The following is a 21,571-nucleotide window of genomic DNA, read 5'->3' as shown; positions in this document are numbered from 1 at the left end:
ATGAAGGATGGGAAACACAGGAAAAAAAAGACTTACTGCTTTTTGGGGAAAAAGACAAACTCAATTTACAGCAGATTTCTCAACAGCAAAGCTTACTTTAATAAACAAAAATTTTGCTTCTGTTACTGAGATAACATACTTACTAGAGCACCTTCACTTCTTTTCATAAGAACTCAGCTACTGTTATTTATAAATAATTATAAATGCCTGCTATTGCAAGCTTTTTTTTTTTTTAAAATAGAATTGTCCTGGCCCCAAAGGTATCCCTATTGAATATATTCTACCTTCTCAGCTCCTTTCACATCTACCAATTTATTTCCATATTCAGTATGTAAATAGAGTTGTGGCCTTACTTATGAACAATTCTATCCAAACTGCTTAATATCTTTCCTAGTACATCACAGGCAGCAGCACACCTCAGTGGAACAAAATTTCGTTGTACTAAGTAATTCTATTTTATTCAAATGAAAATGTTGGCTGAATGAATAGCTCCATCTATATACAGTATTTTTTTAAACAATACTGAGGTTTTACTTCATCAAAAGTGAATGTTGTAAATAATTTCAGAGAACCATAGGGGTTGGAAGGGTCCTCTAGAGATCATTGAGTCCAACTCCCCTGCTAGAGCAGGCTCCCTACAGAAGGTCACACAGCCAAGCATCCAGACAGGTCTTGAATCTCTCTAGAGAAGGAGACTCCACCACCTTTTTGGGCTGCCTGTTCCAGTGTTCTGTCACTCTCTCACAGAAAACTCTTGTTTTAGTATGGAACTTTCTGCGTTCCAGTTTCTGCCTGCCACCCCTTGTTCTATTGTTGCTCAACACTGAGAAGAATCTGTCCCCAACAACTTGACCCTCACACTTGAGATATTTACAAATTTAGAGGAAGCAACATTGATATGACCACACAGAGCAAAGAAGACAGAGAAGCTTTACACCTTTTCCACTGATATTCCAGAAGCATAGTAGTAGAGAAAAGGGAGAGCTACCAAAAACAATGTCAAGCTATATCACTGTCAACGGTTTACTGGCGTTCGGCCCGGTTCCGTGACGAAGGGGATGGGGGACCCACGGGTCCACACCCCGGGAAAAGGGAAAAGGGGAAAAGGGTAAGGAGATGGCCCTGAGAGCAAAGAACAGCGGCAACAATCTGAGGAGAAACAAACTAATTTACTAAATAAGATATCGGAATGCAAAACAATACACTATAATACAATATAATTACAATTTAAGCTGATAAATCCAATACAGAGAGAGAGAATGTCCCAAAATCAAGGTAGGCCTTACTCTACTACCGACGATAAGACGGCTGGAGAGCGAGGTGCTGCCAAGATGAGAGACGGGCGGAAAAGGGACGAGGTCTCATGATCTGCAAGTTTTTATACTGTGAGCTTTTATCTTTTCCCTCCAGCTGGAAAATGGTAACAGAGGAGCAAAGTGCCGTGGGGAATGTAGTAGTCCTTCTCTTCTGAGAACCAGGTACATTCACTACATGGTGTTATGATGTGGAGTACCAATAACCGAAAATCATAAAACCATGACAATGAGTCCAAGACACCCCCCGAGAGTATAGAAGCTTATTTTACTTCATGATCCAAAGTAACAGGAAAATGCTAGCTATAAAGAAATACTGCATATTACTTCAAGGAGAAGATTAAATCCCACTGTCTTTCTAATGAAAGAACAAGAGAAAAAATAAACAAGGACCACGTGAACCAAGATCTGTATTAAACTTCCGCTTCTTATACCTTTCAAGTCAGTGGAATTTTGACAAACTTTTTTAAAACCAGCCTACAGCCCTTTGTGGAGATCAGTCTCCTCATAGCAAGTAGTATGTTCAAAATTTACCAATGCACAGATACATTACAATTTTTAAAACTTTATGGAGTAGGACTTAAAATTGACTGAATAATAAAACATGGAATCCAGAGTTACTTAGAAAAAAATGCAACAAATTGTACACTTTTACCTCTAATGATCCTGGCATCACTCAGGGATTGACAGAAACTTCACATAAAAATGTAAGTAGCCATACTTACGCACGTAGAGGAAAGAACATGAAATACACAATGCTATAGGTCAAAGCACAGGAATTGTGTAAGTGGAGTGATGGTGGTGGAGAAAGCTTTTTTGTACATCCCACAGTAGTTCAGCTTCATTCAGTGAGGAAACTGGGTAGGGTACATCCCTAGACACCATGCGTAAATTGACATTTTAATTGCAAACTATAACAGGGAAAGCAAGTCTCAGAGAAGCCAGCTCCCTGTGAGCTTTTTTCTCATCTAATAGATGAGACAGAGCTAATAGAGAAATGCAGAACGGTAGACAATGCTTCTCTGGTGTATCATAAGTTTATTGTAGAATATGAGAATCAACTTTATATACATGTCAGACCAAGAGCACTGAAGTTAGATCCTTGCCTGGCACCAACTGAATTTAGAATTTTTATTAATAATTGCTATCAAAGAACAGAGTGTGTAAGAACAACTACTTGGACTCTACATAGATACTTAGTAATCTCTACTAATTTAATTCAAGTATCAGTAACAAATGCCATATCTATTCTACTCTGGAGCGTACTGGGTGCTTTTCACACAACATAAGAGAAAACGCACCACAGAGCATACAGTATATAGATTCTAGCATATTTTTAGATTATTTTTTTGTTTGTTATCCTCCCTCCCTCCTCCTCCCCCCAAGAAATTCACATTTGTTTCTGCTTCATTTCTTCTACAACCCCCCTTTGTACTGTTATTACTTCAGCATGTATCTTTATCTTCTCAGGATTTGTTCTACACCCTGCTTTCTTCTTCCTTGTTTTATTTCCAGTCACCAGCTATGTTTTCCCCTCTTCTAAGTCTTATTTTTCTGATGCCGTCCCACATCATCACTAGACTCCATTTCAAAATTGCTTCATTCATCCATCAAAATTTAACCCATGGAAGTGTTCCATTCAGAAAACACTGAACAAAATGTTATTTAGAAGTTTTCCTCAAAAACATCCGGGAATAAAAGTCCAAGTCATAGAATACATTCCTACATTCAAGCTCTCTGAGGAGATTCACTTGTTTTTAAAAATAGCTCTCATGTCTATCTTCTGTATGAAGATCACACAGAAATTGAAACTATTCACACATTTTGTCTGTTTTGAGCATTTTCTGGATGTTGACAGCTCCCATTGCCATTTCCAAAAACAAATCAGCAGGATCTTGAGAAAAAAAAAATTAATATGCTGCCTTCTAAATTTTCCTTCTCAGAGAAATTCTGTTGTTCCAGAATTTTTCCTCTACAGCCAGATTTTGTTCCTTGACACATCCGCTCACAGCAATAAATTCTGAAATTTTAAGAGATGCTTCTTTCATTTGGGAAAGCATGTATTTTTTTATACTTTTAAAATTTAAAATCTTAAAATTTAAGATACTGTCATGCATTTTACTAGTACCTTAACAGCATACATTGTTAAAGTAGACATTAGGGGATCAGGCCCAGCCAGCATGGGTTTGTGAAGAGCAGGTCCTGCTTGACCAACCTGATCTCCTTCTATGATTGAGTGACCCGTCTGGTGGATGAGGGAAAGGCTGTTGATGTGGTCTACCTAGACTTCAGCAAAGCCTTCAACACTGTCTCCCACAGTATTCTCCTGGATAAGCTGGCAGCCTACAGCCTGGACAAGTACACTCTTTGCTGGGTAATGTGCTTGCTGGAGGGCTGGGCCCAGAGAGCGGTGGTGAATGGAGTTAAATCCAGTTGGCAACTGGTCAAGAGTGGTGTTCCCCGGGGTCGATGCTGGGGCCTGTCCTCTTCAATATCTTTATTGATGATCTGGATGAGGGCATTGAGAGCACCCTCAGTAAGTCTGCAGATAACACCAAACTGGCAGGACGTGCCGATCTGCCTGTGGGTAGAGAGGCCCTACAGAGAGATCTGGACAGGCAGGATCTCTGGGCTGAAGCCAATGGGATGAGGTTCAACAAGACCAGGTGCCGGGTCCTGCACTTTGGACACAACAACCCCCGGCAATGCTACAGGCTTGGGGCAGAGTGGCTGGAAGACTGTGTAGAGGAAATGGACCTAGGGGAGTTGGTCGATGCTCGGTTGAGCACGAGCCAGCAGTGTGCCCAGGTGGCCAAGAAGGCCAATGGCATCCTGGCTTGTATCAGAAATAGTGTTGCCAGTAGGAGTAGGGAAGTCATAATCCCTCTGTACTCAGCACTGGCGTGGCCCTACCTCAAGTACTGTGTCCAGTTTTGGGCCCCTCACTGCAAAAAGACATTGAGGCCCTGGAGCCTGTCCAGAGAAGGGTGACAAGGCTGGCGAGGGGTCTGGAGCACAGGCCTTATGAGGAGTGGCTGAGGGAGCTGGGATTGTTCAGTCTGGAGAAGAGGAGGCTCAGGGGAGACCTCATCACTCTCTTCAACTACCTGAAGGGAGGTTGTAGTGAGCTGGAGGTTGTCGTCTTCTCTCTTGTAACTAGTGACGGGATGAAGGGGAATGGCCTCAAGTTGCGCCAGGGGAGATTCAGGCTGGACATTAGGAAATAGTACTTTTCTGAAAGAGTGGTCTGGCGCTGGAAGGGGCTGCCCAGGGAGGTGGTTGAGTCACTGTCCCTGGAGGTGTTCAAGAAACATTTAGATGTTGTGTTGAGAGACATGGTTTAGTAGTGTTACTGGTGGTAGGTGGATGGTTGGACTAGGTGATCTTGTCGGTCTTTTCCAACCTAGCTAATTCTATGATTCTATGAAATAGAATAGCTTTTAAAAGTTTTTGCTATTCAAACACAAAAGACAGATTACAGATTATAAGAAACAACACACAAGACAGATAAAATTGCTAACCCTACTCAAGTGGGAATTAACACCCATGTACTTAGTCACTACTGAAGTAACTTCTGCTGGAGACTGCTGATGATTCCATTGTCTTTACTTGGATGATTATGGGACTATTTTTTCCCCATATAGGTAAAAATAGAAGAGCCATCCTTCTGGCAAAGATGTTTAAAAACTCACTAGTCTGGGCAGTAAAGAATTAAGAATACAAAGAAGCATGACAGTAACTGTAATTCTCTGGCCAGAACACACAGAAATCTTTTTTCAATACTGAAGCTCATTTATTTAAATGTGCCATTGTTTATTTATTCCTAACAACCCTACAATGAAATTCAGGTATCTATATCCAAAGCTCCTTTGCTTGCAATATGTGGTTTTGTCTTTACCGCTTCTGAATTTCAAAACCTTATAACAGTTCTACAAACACTATAAACAAGGTTTAATGTCCTGAAGTCCACATACAATGTGAGTGAACCAAGATTTTATATTTATTTTCCGTCCCCAATCAATTCTACGCAGTGCAACACTTCACCTGAAACCAGATAAAGTGTGGTACTACAGGTAAAGTGGTACTACATTAATTTCCAAGTTCGCTCTGTCTAAGTTAAGCTATGACTGAAATTACTTCAGTTCAGTCTGAATTCAGCACAAGTGTCCGACTGCTTTCAAATCCAGTTTCAGCTCAATCCTCTCCCCACAGGCAACTATGAAGCAGTCAATATTTACTATCAACATGACATTTCAGAATCTGAAGTGCTACTGTTAGATGTCTGTGCTGATTATTCATCTGTAACTCTGGCATCCAATACCACCAGACAGCAGTGATAGGTAACCTCTCAGTTTAATAGCAACTACTATATTTGAGTTAATATTTCCAGCAGTTCACTGGCTAGTACCACATTCTTCAACAGGCCACTGAAAAGATTTAAGAATTCCACAAACATTTTTATACAATTCTATGGGTCTAGCTCAGTTTATCTTACAACCTTACCAGACACAAGGTACAACTGCAGAAGGTTCTACTTTTTCCACTTCTTAGACAAACTATTTCTTAAAAAAGCTTTCCGCTATAAATATTCAGGGAGTGTCTAAAAATAATTTCTTCAACATGCTTTCCACAATAACTCCATACTGTTAGGTGATGGGTTCTCTCAATAAGTTGTATGTATTAAAGATGTAATTTATTTCAATCTTTGGAAAGGAATCCCCAGCAGCTGAAAGAACAAGCTTGAACATGAATGACAACGAAGATGTAAGAGGTGAGAAATGGAGATAAAAAGGCAAATGCAGTTCCAATACTAGGATATGACCATTCCATAAATGTTGCTTTTTAATCAAGAGAAGCTTTTGATCTAACATCAGCATCAGCTGATTTTTCACTGAACACTAAAATTGTGAACGATGACAGCTGCAGCTGCATTGAGAACAACCATTCAACATATTTCAGAGTCTACATTAGCACACCAGGCTGAGACCCTGCCTCAAAGCATAAGTTCTGGAAAACATAAAAAAACAAACAAACAAAAAAACCAAAAACCAACAACCACCACCAGAGGAAAAACTAGCATTCAAAAGATGGCAAGGGAGAAGCGATCTACTTCCCAAACTGTATTCAGCAGAAAACAGAATCACGGAATTGCAGGGGTTGGAAGGGTCACCATGTCCAGCCCCCTGCTAAAGGAGTTTTAAGGTTAATAATATTATGTTTGTGCTATGCAAGCCTAACTTCTATCAAAATCAGTGTCACTAACTATAATCAAACTACATGAAACAGCCAGAAGAAACAGAACTATCAGGAGTCAGCAGCATGAAAACAGCATTCCAATAGCCAGACAGTGTTGAGACTTGGGACGTAGGAATGCTTTTGTTCTGTTTCAAAGCACTTAGCCTAGTTTGCATTCTGTATATTTCTAAATAAACTTTTAAACAATACTGTTTTCTGGAAATGTGTTAGTCTATTTCTACCTCTGACACCCTCATTTAGACTACTGTAGTACATAATATACCAACAGAGAACCAACAGAAGCCTTCACACCAAACTAAGTTTGAGTTAACTCTGCAGGGTATATACATAGAATAGTTTCACAAGTCAAGCAGTGTAACTTAAATACAAGCAATTATCTGATACTCAAATGCAAGTATATTTATCCCTATGATAGACAGAGAAATATGTATAGATGTTTGTCTCTGCAGATATTTCTCAGTAAAAACAGTAACAACTGCTGCAATTAAGTTGTGTTCTGAGGTCTGAAACTCGAATATGAAACTATCTCGCCTATACCAATGAATTTTAGTACAGCCACCTGTACATTTGCATGTTTTCTGTAACATAACTAGGAAAAAACTGAAAGGTCTGTATAGAAAGCACTATTTACTTGCATGAAGCATCTTTATATTGCATGTATTTTAATCACACCATTAACACAAAATCAAGCTAAACTTCTAAACGAAGTGATAAATTAGATGTTTCTCATTTACACACATTTCTGTCAGTCTTGGATGAACAACTTTCTTGTTAACTTCTTGAACAAAGACTAACTTACCACACAGCATTCTGTAAAAAGCACAGCAGGCTAAGCAGTCTTAATGAATGAGAAGAACCTTGATAACATTACTGTGCCACAAATTTATATCTGCATCTTATGTGCACCTTTTCCCCACTCAAGGAAAGAAGAAAAAAAACACAACAAAAAAACAGAAAAGCAGTAGGAATGATCAGTGTACCACTCAAGAAAGCAACTGAGCAGGTTTAGGACTCTTGAGCCTTGAAAAATTTAAAAGGTCTACAGAAAGAGATCTCAAGAAAGAGAAGTCGAGAAATCTTTAGAGAAACTACTTACATACATGCCTGCCTATTATACATTTCCATAAGCATTTGCTTCTGGCCACCAAGTTTCCAGGTGTATTTTTGATGAGACAATATAAAGCCACTCATCTTCTACTCCTCCAGCAGTGGCTACTTTAGTTGTCAGTGTGGGGAAAGAAAACGGAAGGACTAAGGGGCTTGGCTCTACAGTATACAAGGCATAGTACCTTTTCTACAGCCAAGCCCTAGACCTTTGCACCTACTTTCCTCCAAATCTTCTCTGATCAGCCTTCCCCATAGGCTTCAAAAACAGGAACATAGGTTCCAAAACAGGCCAAAAGAAGGTCATCTTGAATATCCTACAAGTTATCCTGGTTATCCTATATTCATTCACCTCTCTGTTCACTTTCCCTTCCTACTTCTTTGCATTAGCATTCACCTGATCATGTTTAAGCTTATGAATGGAATGAAAACTTGTGCAAATTGTTTTTTCTTCAGGTTGAGCTAGTTGAAAGCACAAGGAATCCACTGAGAACCAATGCGAGTACAAAGAAGGGAATGAAGACAGCCACGAACAGGCTACATTCGTAGCAGGACCAACCAATTATGTAGATCCACATGGTAAGCTGATTTATTACTTAGTAATGTTTGAGATGAGTCAGATTTTCAACCTACCTTCCCACGTGGTAAATCCTCTAATAGACTGATCTGCTAAGTCAAGTATAGCAATTGTACCTGTCACCAGAGCACAACATGGAGTGGCAGCAAAACTTTACTGTAAAAAACTTTACTCTTCTGCTGCTGGGAGCCTGACCCTCCCTGCAGCAGATGTAGTTTTAAGAGAGGCCATGAACAGCAAACAAATAACAATGACTGCCACGACCCTAAAATCCGCATCCTTTGCTAATCTCAGCTCATTCTGTAAGTCCTCAATGAGATCAAGATCTTGTCCTGGTTTGTATTAGTAATTATTGTGCCACTGATCTACTGTACATGAAGAAATTGGATTCATTTACTTTAAGTAACTACTTCAATTTCTGCTAGTCATTTTTTTTTAAATAGAATATAGTTACAAAATATCCATAAACTTTGATGACAAAGAATGGGGCCAACAGGCAATATTCTCATCTCTAAACGTTAATGATACTATTGAAACGAATGACTTTTCACAGATGGTGATTACAAGGGTAAGATTCCCTCACTACAGAATCTAGTGTAATTCAATTGAAAAACAGCCTTGGAACAAGTTATCTCAAGTTACAGATGCTAAATTAACTCTCGTTTAGAGGTATCTGGAACCAGAGTCTTGAAATGCTGACTCCTGAAGCTGCATAAAAGGAAAAAAGTTGCCAAAAGCACTTCTGTCTACTACAACATTACAAATGCACTTAATGTATAGCATATTACTGTAGTGACAGCAACTTGTACAGATATACCTGAGGAAGTACCTTAAACTAGTGCAGACGCTGTTAGCATGGTAATTATAATACTCATCACAGCTCCATATTAGCTCCAGTTCATGGAAAGTTTCAGCAATTTTTACTGAACTCTCTGCTGCTATAACTGTCAACTGCCAGCCCTCAAGAATGAAACATCTTGCATGCATTACGCTACTTCGGGTTTCAGATATGAGATGGTGCTATGCATGCATCATAAGGATAAATTTACACCACCATAAAAAAAAAACAAAAAAACCCCACATCAGCCAAGGTTTCAAATCCTTGATGCCTACAGTTATTTTTTTTTTTTTTTTAGCAGTACTTATTCACTTGGTGACAGTGACTCATCTTGCCACTATGTTTCAGAAAGCCACTGGGTTCCCAAACAACCACACTGCATTCCCACCCACTCCCACCCCACTCCAAAATATAGCTTGTTTACACTTCTCAGTCCATGTTTGGTACACAAGTGTGAGTTCAGTATTGAGTACTGGCCCCGAGGATTCACATTTGATGCTCTCAACATTAAATACAACATTTATTTTCCACTTTAAAAGGAAATGACAACAATGCACAGAAACTACATTTTTCATGACAGAATTTTTTCCTAAGAGAGGTGGGCACTCCTAAGATAAAAACTAGAACTTCATTACTGAAGTAAGAGTGACGAAATTCCAAGTGTGTTAGATAAAGTAGCATGATCAACTACTACAGCCTTAAAGCTTGAAATCTATGTTTTCTAAGGGAAAGCCACAACAGATATCAGGAGCAGTGGTGTAGATTCACAGCAGACAGCTTACACTTACCTATTCAATCTGATGCAAATTTACAGGCATACTATGAGATTCTGTGCATAGAAAATCATAACTTACTCCTCCCTTTTGCTACTACATACATTACAAAACAAACATTTTGCATCCCCTTATTTATTAGTCCAACCTGAATTTTTCAACAATGGCTCTTCTGCACTGCAGGGTTTACACTGCTTGCTTCTTCAACTAATGGCAAAATAACAGAGTAATATAGCAATAGGGAATACTTATCTTCTGAACATAGTGGGGACTGGAATGGGAAGAACAGGAATATCTTGTCTGTATTTTCCAAATGACTGATCAAATGGAAAAATGGGCTTTTATGCGTTGTAAAGTGTTCTCTGGTGTTCATTTTATAAACAAATTTAAAGTGTGCACATGAACAAAGAATGCAACCAAACTACTGAAAAAACTTCAATGAAAATTCAATGCAATATAACCTCCCTTCCATGCTAAACAGAATTCTCTCCAGTCCCTAAACAAAGAGGTCTGGCAAAGAGTAGAGAAAAAAAAAAGGAGTCCTAACCAATGTCTTTTTCTCCTCTCAACCTGATGACCAGAAGGCTTGACCTATGCTGTGAACTGCTTACCCATGAATAGTTATCAAAACAGCTCTTCACTGTTCACATGGGATTTATAGTGAAATAACTGAATTTTCTGTGTAAACAGGCCTATAGACTTCTCCTTAAGGCTGGAGCAGATGCTTAACCAGTATTAAATGTGTTTTTAATCATCAGTAAACTTTGCTTTGACTGAAACTTAAATCCAGTGTCTTTTTGATGCAGTATATGAAATGAAAATATACTTCTATTTTTAGTAGCTCTCAGTCTCTTAACAAATGGCTAAAAAAATCTTGTTTCAGCTGCTAAGACTGCTGTCAGCAGAAGCAAAAGCTTTAACAATTTTCATCTGAATGACAACTTTAATAATTCTAACTGTTTAATGGCAGATGGGTCAAACTAATATCAAGAAGGTAACGCGTTAACTTCAAATTGCTGAAATTTTGTGGCTGCTTAATAATCTTATCTTTCTGATCATTAAATGCACCTTAACATAAATTTCTCTTCAACAAAATGAAGCTTGATTCTAGAATGAAACTGAGTTATTTATAGAAAAACCTGACAAAAGTGAGGTCCTCCATTTTAGGAATGAGGAAGAAGGTTCAAGCTTTTTTCCATACATTTTACCTCTCTGAAAGAGACTCTGGTGATCTTCCCTAACCCACTCCATGTGCAAGAAATCCTACACAGAACGGAAGGTTCAGAATGGAATGTATGTAAGCCAGATGTTCTCATAGTTACGTATATTTTCTTTTCAAAGCTTGCACATCACTCAGATGTGAAACAGGTACAGTCAGCTCTTGGCAAGAAGACTTATGTTAACTCAGGTATTCCTTGTTTTCTACCCATTTGATGTATGTTTTCCAAAAGCTAGTAATCAACAGAAAAGCCAAAGCCAGAACAGAAATACTAGACTGCTCAATCTGATTAGTTATGGTTGTTAAAAAAAATAAAAATATATCCACTAAAACCAATCGTTCCACTACCTTAAAGTCTCTGCTCAGAAGCATCTGGAGATGACCACAACCAACATCTTAGAACATTATTTTGTCCCTTTATGTCAGCAGCTTTTAAAAGTCTTTGCACAATTGTTTTTGCACAACTCTTCATTACTACCTTATTAACAGTTTACTCAAGAGGTGTTTGAGTTAAGGTGCAATGATATCAACGCCAATGCTTCCTACTGTAGGAAATCCTATGATTTTGCTTCAGTCTCTAATTGATCCATTTCTAAAAGTTGCCTTCCAAAGAAACCATGGCTGGAGAATGATGTGTGAGATTGATGCTGTTAATCTTACAAAAACCACACTACAACATGATACCTTACTAAGTGTCAAGAGGGAGGTAAGAGTTCTTTAGCTACAACCAGAAACTATCAAATCTTGAATATTAGTAAATATTCACTTGGGAATACATTACTAATCAAAAGAAGTGGCTAAACATCATGCAAGTATCCATGAACGTTATCTAGGAAACCATTCTAAATGATTTTTGGCATACAAACTTTCTCAGAGAAACCTGCAACTCCTCCTCTGAAAAAGAAAAAAGTCCACAGAGGAGAAGTTTGAATGGCTTCTGATCTTAAGCTAACCTTTGTTTATAATGTTTTGGTACCAGTAGGTTCACAAGAAAGAGGCAATGAGCAACAGAAACAAGAGACTCATATCCTCCCACTACTAGGCATCAGGTTTAAGAAAAAACAACCTAAACAAAAAATGGATAATTTTCCTCAAGTACGATGCATGTTTAAACCACAGAACTCAATAACATAGGATTCTGTGGCAACTACAACAAAGCAAGAGTTCAGTAAAAAACCTGATCCGTTAACAGATAAGTCAAGCTGTGGTTAATAACAGTGATCTGGATACAATATTAATCCTGAAAAATGTTTAAAATATATCATAAGGAACATATGTTAAAGAGATAATCACATACATACTGTTTATTTCACTAATCCCCATAATGTGTTTGGACTGCGTTCACATTGGATGCAAGATAGATCAATCTCATGTCTCACTAGAACATTTTCACGTCCCCCAGTTCTCTGCTCCACATGCTAAAATAATGGATATTTGGGGTAAAACTTGTCTTCAACATACTGAGATTTCTGTCCCAGGTTTGGATGGTATAATCCTTCAGCGTTTAAACTCTTACTTATGGAGATGTTCTTAGACTCACATAGTAATATCAGAAGTTAATTAGAAGACCACCTCGTTCGCAGAGCAGAAAGCATGAGAAGAAACTATCATGTGGCTTTTCAATTACTCTAAGTTTCCTAACATAGAAACACAGGAATTAGAAACTAGATTATTCAGACATGTTTGATATTTGTCAATACTTGGAGATTCTCAACATATCCCAGGATTTGCACTTGAGCTATGAACTTACAAACGCTGAAGGCAAGAAAAGGACTCCGAGTTCATATGAACGGATCATCAATTGGGTGCCATTTTTCTCCAGAGCTCCCCATGCTGCTTTAGATAGATTGGCACTGCAAAGACAAAGCACCTCAGTAAGGCATAATCTTCACAGCAGAAAATACTGAAGCTGTAGCAATGCACTTCTGGCAGAAGTATTTCACTTCAATCACACCAGTCTTTAATGAAAGTAATTTGAGTATTATTCCTACTTGTTTTTTTTCACAGCACAGAGGAAATGGCAGAGGCAATACTCAGAAGAGCATTAATAGAACACGTGTGGATAATTATAAGCCTACTCATATCATACAGATCTATAAAGAAAAGGTCAGCCTTTTGAATCTTCTCTGCACATTTCATATAGGAACTCAATATAGGAAAATAGCTTCAACATGACAACATTAGAAAATAAAAGCCTAAGTGAATTATTACTAGTTATAAGACATTTAGTATAGAACATTTTTGCAAGTGCTAAACAGAACAAAAGGCTAAGAACAAGATACTTCTATACATTTATAAACACAAATAAATATCAAACAAGCTCATCTTTTTTTAATGTACTATTCAGCACCATGTCATTGTTAATCCTTCATCACTATCTGCTATAAAGTAGATAAATTTGGAATAAAAAAATGCAAAAGGTCTCAAAACCAACTTCTGCAGGATAATACAAAGTCTAAACAATGCATTTTAACAAAAGACATGCTGAATATTTTTTGATAGTAGCATATGGTGGAAGAGCAAAAAAAATTCAAAGCAACTACAAATTTCTGCATTAGGTGGACCAGCAACACATTTGAATGACTTACACCCTTTAACAATCACCTTAACTGTTACTATTGTAGGCAGCAGCATCAACAAGCAATGAAATTTAAAAAGGCAAAATAGAAAAAGAAAGAAGACTGAAGTAACTGAACATTTAAAAAAATAAACAAACACCATAAGCTATTGTATTCGGGTTATGCAAAAACCAGTGTCCACAGAACTGAAACAAATCTACTTTTTCATTCACAATAAACAAAACCTTCCCTTGTGTCAAGGAATTACTTGCTGCTCCTTTTGGCTTCTTTAAAAAAGAAAAAGAAAACCATCTATACTTCAAGCTAGACCGCTGAACAACTTAATTTGACAAAAGGCTAGATACCAAATATCAGGTATCTATATGTTTTATAGCAAAAAGGCAGCACAAGCATAAACTAAGCCTCAACTCATTCTATTTTGTTGCAGTCAATGAACAAACCAGTACATCCATCATTTGTCTACGTACAGCATGTATTAAGGAACATCAGCCAAATGTCTAAGAAGTTTTTCTTACTTCAGTTGATGCTGGACCCTGAAGCTGGAAGTTACAGCCCAGAGAAGATTTTGGAGTCATTGCCTGAAGTCATAATTTCAATGCGCAGCCCCCAAAAGCTGAAACAGATGCCCTCAGGGTACTGATAAAAAGATAAAACAATTTTGGCACTATATCAAACCCTGGTGCAGCCGTGTCCCGAGTTCTGTGTGCAGTACTGTTTTTCACAACTTCATGAGAACATATGGAGTTTATAGGTAGAAAAAGGCAACTGAAGTGATTAAGCTGAGATCGATTTTCTTCAGGAAGTCAAGCTTAAAGCAACAGAAACTTCAGCTTAGGGAAAAAGGACTAAGGTATATCATAAGTTGACAGAAGTCATTAAAGGGGCAGATACAATGAGTGTAAAACTGCTGTTTCCCCAGTCTGAGCAAATACAACAAAATGAACTGCAGAAAACAGCTAAACTCAGGTGCTCTTCGCAAATAACACTTCCTTTTTGCTGCCATAGGACAAAGAACACTACTGGAATAGACCAATTGCAAAGCTGAAGAAAAGAAAGCCCAATCACATCTAGGCTATTTGGTAATTCAGTTGTAAAACCTGTAACACCTCTTCAAAAGAGAGGATTTGCTTTGTGCACTTAGTGCATGTATTTTGTGATAGAAGTATTTATTTGTAATTACAAGGTCATTTAACTGAAGAGTTAAATAAAGCTAAGACATTTGAGAGGTGGAGTTCCATGAAACTCAAAAAATGAACTATTTGTAATAGGAGTAAACATCTGCTCCTTCCGTTACCCCTTTCCACTCTTCAAGATTCTGAAAGCATAGCAACATACAGAACAACAAGGCCAAATCATGTCATTCCACATGCTCAAATACAGACTTGTGGGAAGAATAAAAGTAGCACCCAGGATATATGCAAAATACTTATTTTCTCCTGCGGATCACTACTAAGGAATTAATTTTAAGTGCTTCTTACAAACTTTCTACATATTTAAAATTAAGTATTTTCTGAAAACATGTGCCAAGAATGATCTAATTCAAAACATCTTTCACGTTTAAATTCTCAGAACTAATTATTTACGCTACTTAGAAAAGCTAGACCGCCTCGTTTATTACAAGCATTTTTCTAATGGAAAAAATTATATTCTTAACCTCTGTGTGTGTGTATATATATATGTATATAAGCTTACATATGTGCATATGCATATACATATATATACATGTGCATACACACACTTTTTTTTTGGCCCTACTTTTTAAGGTCTGTTCAGTTCCCACTGAAAGTTTCATTTAAATCACCAGTTTGAGAATCTAAAGAAGGTCTCTAAAAATGAAATGAAGCAAATATGGACAGAAATTCTTAACGCTACTTACAGTATTGTGAGGATTATGGTAGTAACTCACCTGTGCCTGCAATTGATGAGATTTTTTTTTTTTTTTTTAAAATACAGAGTGAGAAGTGTATAATCAGTTGTTTACCTTGTAACTAAAAACCATGCAATCTTCTGGAAGTCATGAGAGGGTCTCATGTATGTCTTAATGTGAGGCATGGCATGACTTCGACCTGAGACTTCTGCTGACCATTTGCTAAAAACAGAAAAGGAATGTTTTTCAGATTTGTTATTGTCAGGGTATTATGATTTTCGGTTATTGGTATTCCACATCATAACATCATGTAGTGTATTGGGAGTTAAAGAGTTAATGCTCCAGTTCTGGAACACGTACCCAGAACTATCTACAGTCCAAGAGGAGAAGAACTACATCTCCCAGAGGACTGCTCGCTGTTGTTACCATTTTCCATTCAGAGAGAAAGATAAAAACTGTACACAGATCATGAGGCGTCTCTCTCTTCCCCTGCTGCTCATCTCGTCAGCGTCTTACCTTCAGCATTAGAGTAAAGCCTTCCATTTTTAGACACTCCCTCTCATTTTATTTGATTTATTAGCTTCAATTCCCATTATATTGTATTATATTGGGTTATCTTGTATTCCGAGATCTCATTTAGTAAATTAGTTTGTTTCTCCTCAGATCGTTGCCGCTGTCTTGTTTTTAGGCCCATCTGCCTACCCTTTCCCTTTTTCCCCCTTCCCGGGGTGTGGGTCTGTGGGCCCCCCTGCCCCATTAGTCATGGAACTGGGCCAAACCAGCCCATAAACCGCTGACAGTTATAGAACAAAATCTAAAATATATATACAATATAAAACAAAAATAACCTCCTCCCCCACCCACTGTAATACAATGCCATGTTTCTTTATAGTGCTATCCTTCTAAACTACTGTTAATACCTGTGTACCCCACAGAAAGGCTAGAAATACTTTATTAATTTTTAATATTGAAATATTCCAGCCTTACTGGAAGCCAGAGACAATTATTTTTAAAAACAAAACAGGCATTCTCAGTGTATCAGGAACCCCTAACAAGTTTTCCATTCCATCCCTCCAGACAGCATTCAAGAAACCAAGCCCAAACTTCCAGCCAATTTTTCTTTTCTTCTTTGAAAATGATAAATGGTTATGCCTTTAAGCAAATGAACTTTGTCTTGGCACCTAACTAACACTTGCAAAATTCCCCAAACTTATTACAATGTATTTATACATGAAGGAGAGGCAGGGAGCAGATTGACACTATTCTTCCACTTCCCTTTTCTGTGCCCCTAAGCCACTGAGAAACTTGAGGACTTAAGGCAGCAGAGCTCTTATATAAATGAGTTTAAAATGACAAGCCATTGCTGGGGTAATTCAACGTTGATGTCACTGAACTAAACTGCAAGCAATCAGTAAATGATAAATGAATGTACAGAACTGAAGGTGTGTAACCATGGTAACTATAAGCACTTTCACCCGCAACCATTAAGTCCTCACTTAAAAATCTGGAAGTGAGAGGACCTTTAAATACACCTACATCAAATCAGAGACTTCTCTTTCCTGGATTTGTGGCAGTGTGTTATATTCTAATCTTATTCCTCCTAATTTAGCATTCTTTCCTAAAAGGTTGATCAAAAATTGTTTATCAGCACTGAAAAACCTTGCGAGCAAACTGTGTTCATGTAAAGGCCTAAGAGGATTCAAGAAGGGGAAGACCTGAATTATTTATTTACTCAGGCTGACTTTCAGAACTAACTTCCACATGAGCAAGTCAAGAGGCTGCGCAGTTTAGCAGTTGAGATTTGGATACTTTAGCACACCTGTTTCTTCTCAGACGAAAGCAAACTGTTTCTAAGAACTGGTACTATATTCTGGAAGGTTAAGAGCTGAAACATTGCAGCAATGTTGTGAGCACACCAGACATCTATGCATCTTGATACACACCACATTGAATTTGTTTTCTCAAGTGTACACTAAGGTATGTAAAAACACAAACAGCTAACTAAGCTGGTGTTCCTCTACAGTTCTACATAAATATACACAATATGTCTAATAATATAATATCACAAGTCAACTACTGTTAATAGCCTACTTCCTTTTTGCCTTCTTATCTTTGACAGATACAATTACAATTGCAGTTTAGCAAAAGTACTACTACTTCTCTTCCAGTTACGTAATACTAACTGCAATGTGATCAATGTAGTCATAACAAGTGATCAAAGCTAGTATTCCAGAAAGCTGAAGTCAGACAGGGGAACAAACTTTGGCCATATTTCTTTTGATAAGACAGTTTACGTATATACATTATATATAAAGAAAAGAAGGAGAGAGGAAAGTGATTATGCTTTCCTCACTGATAATATATAATTACCAAATATAATTATTCAGATGCCTTCAGTAAAATAACTGCTGAAGAGATGTTTCCACTTCAGCCTAGAAGTAAGCGTCTCTCTGAACTGCGTAACAGAATGACAAAAGAATTGGAGAGCGTTTCAAACAGGCATAATATCTGACTTTTAATAAATTTCAACTTCATCATGAAATTATCCAGGGACATTTTAGAAAAAAAGAGCTGAAAGATCACAGAAGGCTGGAAGATACAAGATCAGTTTTGCATAACATGGAAGAGGCCACATGATAATAACAAATTCAGGCTAGTTCTAGTCAAACTGACTTAACGCATTTTAAACTGTAGATGTTCCATCAGTGCAGCTAGCAGAGGATTTACAAAGTACTGATCTCACGCTGCAGTAAATTTTGGGTGGATTCAGTCTTACAAAGTTCAGTTCACCATAAATACAGTAAGTAAAAATGAAACTAGCTTTGAGAAATTTTAGGGAGCAAAACCACAGCTTAAAGCAGTTATTCTGTTGACAGATGGGTCACAGAATTGGGTAACCTAAAGGACCAAGTGTGGGTAATGAAAAGGAGTTATATATTAAAATTAACTACTTGAGCAGTAAAACATAAAAGCTTTTTTGCTAGCTTTTAAAAATTATTTTCAATTTCTAGGACAAGAGCTCCTTAGCACTAATACATATTGACTGACTTCAGAGCCCTATTCCTGACGTTTTTATCAGTAACTTCTATTTCCTCTCTCAGTATTTTGTGGCATTTCAGTCCAAAGGTTCTCCCCCCCACCCCGTTTGTCTTGTTTTTAATTACACTGTCTATAATTTCTAACGTGATGATTAAGGCAACTCCACTGTGACTCAAAGCACTGAGCTGACAGGTCTATCTATTTTCCTAGTTTTAAACCAACAGTTTTCATTTGTCCTATTCCTCCATTTTTCCAATAGCTGCTTTCGTAATTTTTTCAGAGAGAGTGCGGTGGTGGTGGTGATAACCACGTGAATTCTCCACTGTGAATTAGTTAGTAGTATAGAAAATACTCACTTGTACTGCAGTACAGATGAGAACATTTACAAAGTGTGGCTTTTATACCCACTTAGCCACTTGCAACATTTCAGAGGTATGATTTCTTTTTTAAATGTTTGATAAATATCTGTTTTATTTCCCAGTAAACTTCTGAGTTTGCAAATAAGAGACCACAATTTAGTTGGAAGACATGGAACAAGCATTGTTCAACACTGGTGCCTGATATTTCTGGCACGAAGATGGTAAAAGACCAAACACAGCCCACCCCGCCTCTACAACTGGAGCTGCTGAGACAAGGAAGCCAGGTAATCTTAACACTCTGAAAATTAATCCATACAAACACATTCAATGCAAATGCATAGCCAGGAACAACTCATTTTCTACAGCATCACCTCTTTCATCATGTTGTTCTTAACTTCAAACAGTGAACAGACTTTTTATCTCAAGATACTGGCAACAAGGCTCGAACACAGTTAAGAGAATTCATACCACTAATCCACACTAAAAGAGAACAGCAGGCCCTCTGTGTAAATTCTCCATGTCTTTCATCTTTTATGATGTTGGGGGAACAACACTAGCTCTACAAAGAGGACAGACTATTCTTCAGAACTCTAAAGGCCTAAAGAATACCAAATGCTCTAAAAATACACAATACAACTATGATTACAGACTTGTCAGTGACAAGTCAAATAAGCTCTTGTCAAGCTAACTTTTCATTCTTTGAAAATAAAAATTTGACAAGCTGACTGTATAAACATAAAAAGGTTAATCAATTAAAATAAGCATTAAAAATACAATGGTTTATGCACCGTTGACACTGATAAACTGCTTCAAAAAAGTTGCAATTAACAAATCACTAATGATTATATTTCTCTCCTTATCAATGAATAATGCTGAAAGGAAAAAAGTTGCTTTAGCACAGAAAAAACAGAAAAATGTACCACTTATGCAATAGCTAATTTAACAAAGAAGTCTAGCATTCATTTGCTATTGTAAGAAAAATTAAATCAATACTAAGTTTAGTTATCTTGTTCTTTTGAGAAATTAATTCCAAGAAATCACAACTCAGAGCTGCATTACAAGTTAAATACACTCAACTATCAGTAGAGTTAGAAAAGCAGCTTGCAGACAGGATAAGATTTGCACGTCTGGGGAAGAGGTTCTGCGTTTTCAGGTAGGAAAACGGTGGTCTATATTCTCATCTGTAAATCAGTCTCTCCTCCTGAAAAGAAGGTACCCCTTCTTCCTCCCTTTAAGCATAATATCTCTCCCTTCTTTTAACCCTGGTAGGCCCCCTCATTTCTTACAAGTTTTGTATTATTTTTCAATGAGCTACACAAATTCCTCTATTCTCTTTGCTCCTCAAGTCTTACTACTCTATCAAGCTCAACTTGTATTTAATACTACTGAAACAGTACCAACATATTTCTGTCTCTCCCAGATTACCACAGATAAGAAGCACAGGATGTGTCAACAACTTCCACGCAGGCTCTTCTCAAGGGGCAGCATCTTGTATTATTACAGGGTAAGAATCTACCCCTAGACGGTCACTGAAGAGCAGATTAAGCAGGGTCACTTGTCATCCACAGCCAGATGATTTTGAAACAGCTCTTTTGTTGCCAGAGCAGGATACAAATACGCTCAATGAGACAGGTATGTGCAGTGTTCTCATTGAGCAGGAATAAAACACTACTTGTTAATGACATCATTTGTTACGTAAGAGACTTACTGAAAATAATTACATTTTTTTTTCCAGTAAGATTCTCACAAGGTACATGCTCATCACAGAAGGCACAAATTAAGGCTGGACATCAGCCAGCAAAACTCACAGCAACAATCATGCTTGCTCCAGAATAGGAGATACTCTGGGCAACTAGCAATTGTATTCTCAGCCCTCTGAATATGCATCTTTAGCAACTCTGACTGTACGTCAGTGGGGTAAAGTATCTGAATAGAGCAGCTTCCACTTGGAACAGTTAAAGTTTCTGGTGAAAGGAATGGAAAGCTGTGGTCTTGTAAGAGGTTACCAGATTTTTATTTTTATTTTTTGATTTGTGCAAAACAACTTTTCCCTATTGTTCTCAAAAAACACGTTCTTAAAAAGATTCAGCCTGAGGGAGACATCTGGCATTGAATTTTTCAGATGTTTAGAATATGGCAAAAATTAGTAGGAAGTGAAAATAGAAGCTTTTAATGGAAAACGTCAGGCACCTTTAACAAAAGACAGTATTACCATAACTAACGGAGAATTTTGCAGGAGTGCAACACACGAAACAAACAAAGCCTTCCTAACCCTGCTGTGTCTCAGCTGAACTTCTGAGAAGACTGAAGCACAAGTAGAAAACTGAGGTTCAGCTGTGTTTAAAAAAAGTAACATGATTCCAATTCAGAGAAGGAAGTATTAATAGAAGTTTACAGAACACAACATCTGGCAGCGTCCTCCATCAGCAACAGTACTACATGTAATTTTTACATGTTGAAAAAAAAAAGAGCATGTTTTGACTGTACTTTGGAGATGAAACCGGCTGATAAGGAAATAAAGGCTTTTATATTAAGGAGTTTAACAATACCTTGCTTCTCACCACTTCCTCTTAATTACTTTTAACACACAAGTACTACAACAGTCTAAGTTTAAACATATTGTCTTAAAAAAGCAAAGAAGTTTCAC

At 37.6% G+C, this 21,571-nt stretch overlaps 1 protein-coding gene and 1 long non-coding RNA gene across 9 annotated transcripts in view; one reads left to right on the top strand and one right to left on the bottom strand.

The window, feature by feature from the left end:
* Positions 1 to 21,571, bottom strand: part of TDP1 (tyrosyl-DNA phosphodiesterase 1) — a 38,575-nt gene that overhangs the window by 6,027 nt on the left and 10,977 nt on the right. For 5 of the 8 annotated variants that reach the window (XM_021402342.1, XM_021402347.1, XM_021402345.1 and 2 more), the window contains exons 13-14: positions 15,641 to 15,748; positions 12,831 to 12,933 (exon numbers count right to left, since the gene is read on the bottom strand). In XM_021402342.1, coding sequence (XP_021258017.1) covers positions 12,831 to 12,933; positions 15,641 to 15,748 — 211 coding nt within the window. Of the gene's footprint in view, positions 1 to 12,357; positions 12,718 to 12,830; positions 12,934 to 15,640; positions 15,749 to 21,571 lie in introns of those variants that run through there. The other 3 variants (XM_021402348.1, XM_021402349.1, XM_021402350.1) reach the window with 2 other exon arrangements.
* Positions 7,311 to 21,569, top strand: LOC110401353. The gene is made up of 4 exons (XR_002440356.1): positions 7,311 to 8,252; positions 19,047 to 19,208; positions 20,345 to 20,428; positions 21,161 to 21,569. It is a non-coding gene; the product is annotated as an uncharacterized LOC110401353 (long non-coding RNA).

This window comes from Numida meleagris, chromosome 6 (genome assembly GCF_002078875.1).
Source record: "Numida meleagris isolate 19003 breed g44 Domestic line chromosome 6, NumMel1.0, whole genome shotgun sequence".
NCBI lineage: Eukaryota > Metazoa > Chordata > Aves > Galliformes > Numididae > Numida > Numida meleagris.
Note: the sequence above shows the minus strand (reverse complement) of the source record. Positions and strands in the feature narration are given on the sequence as shown.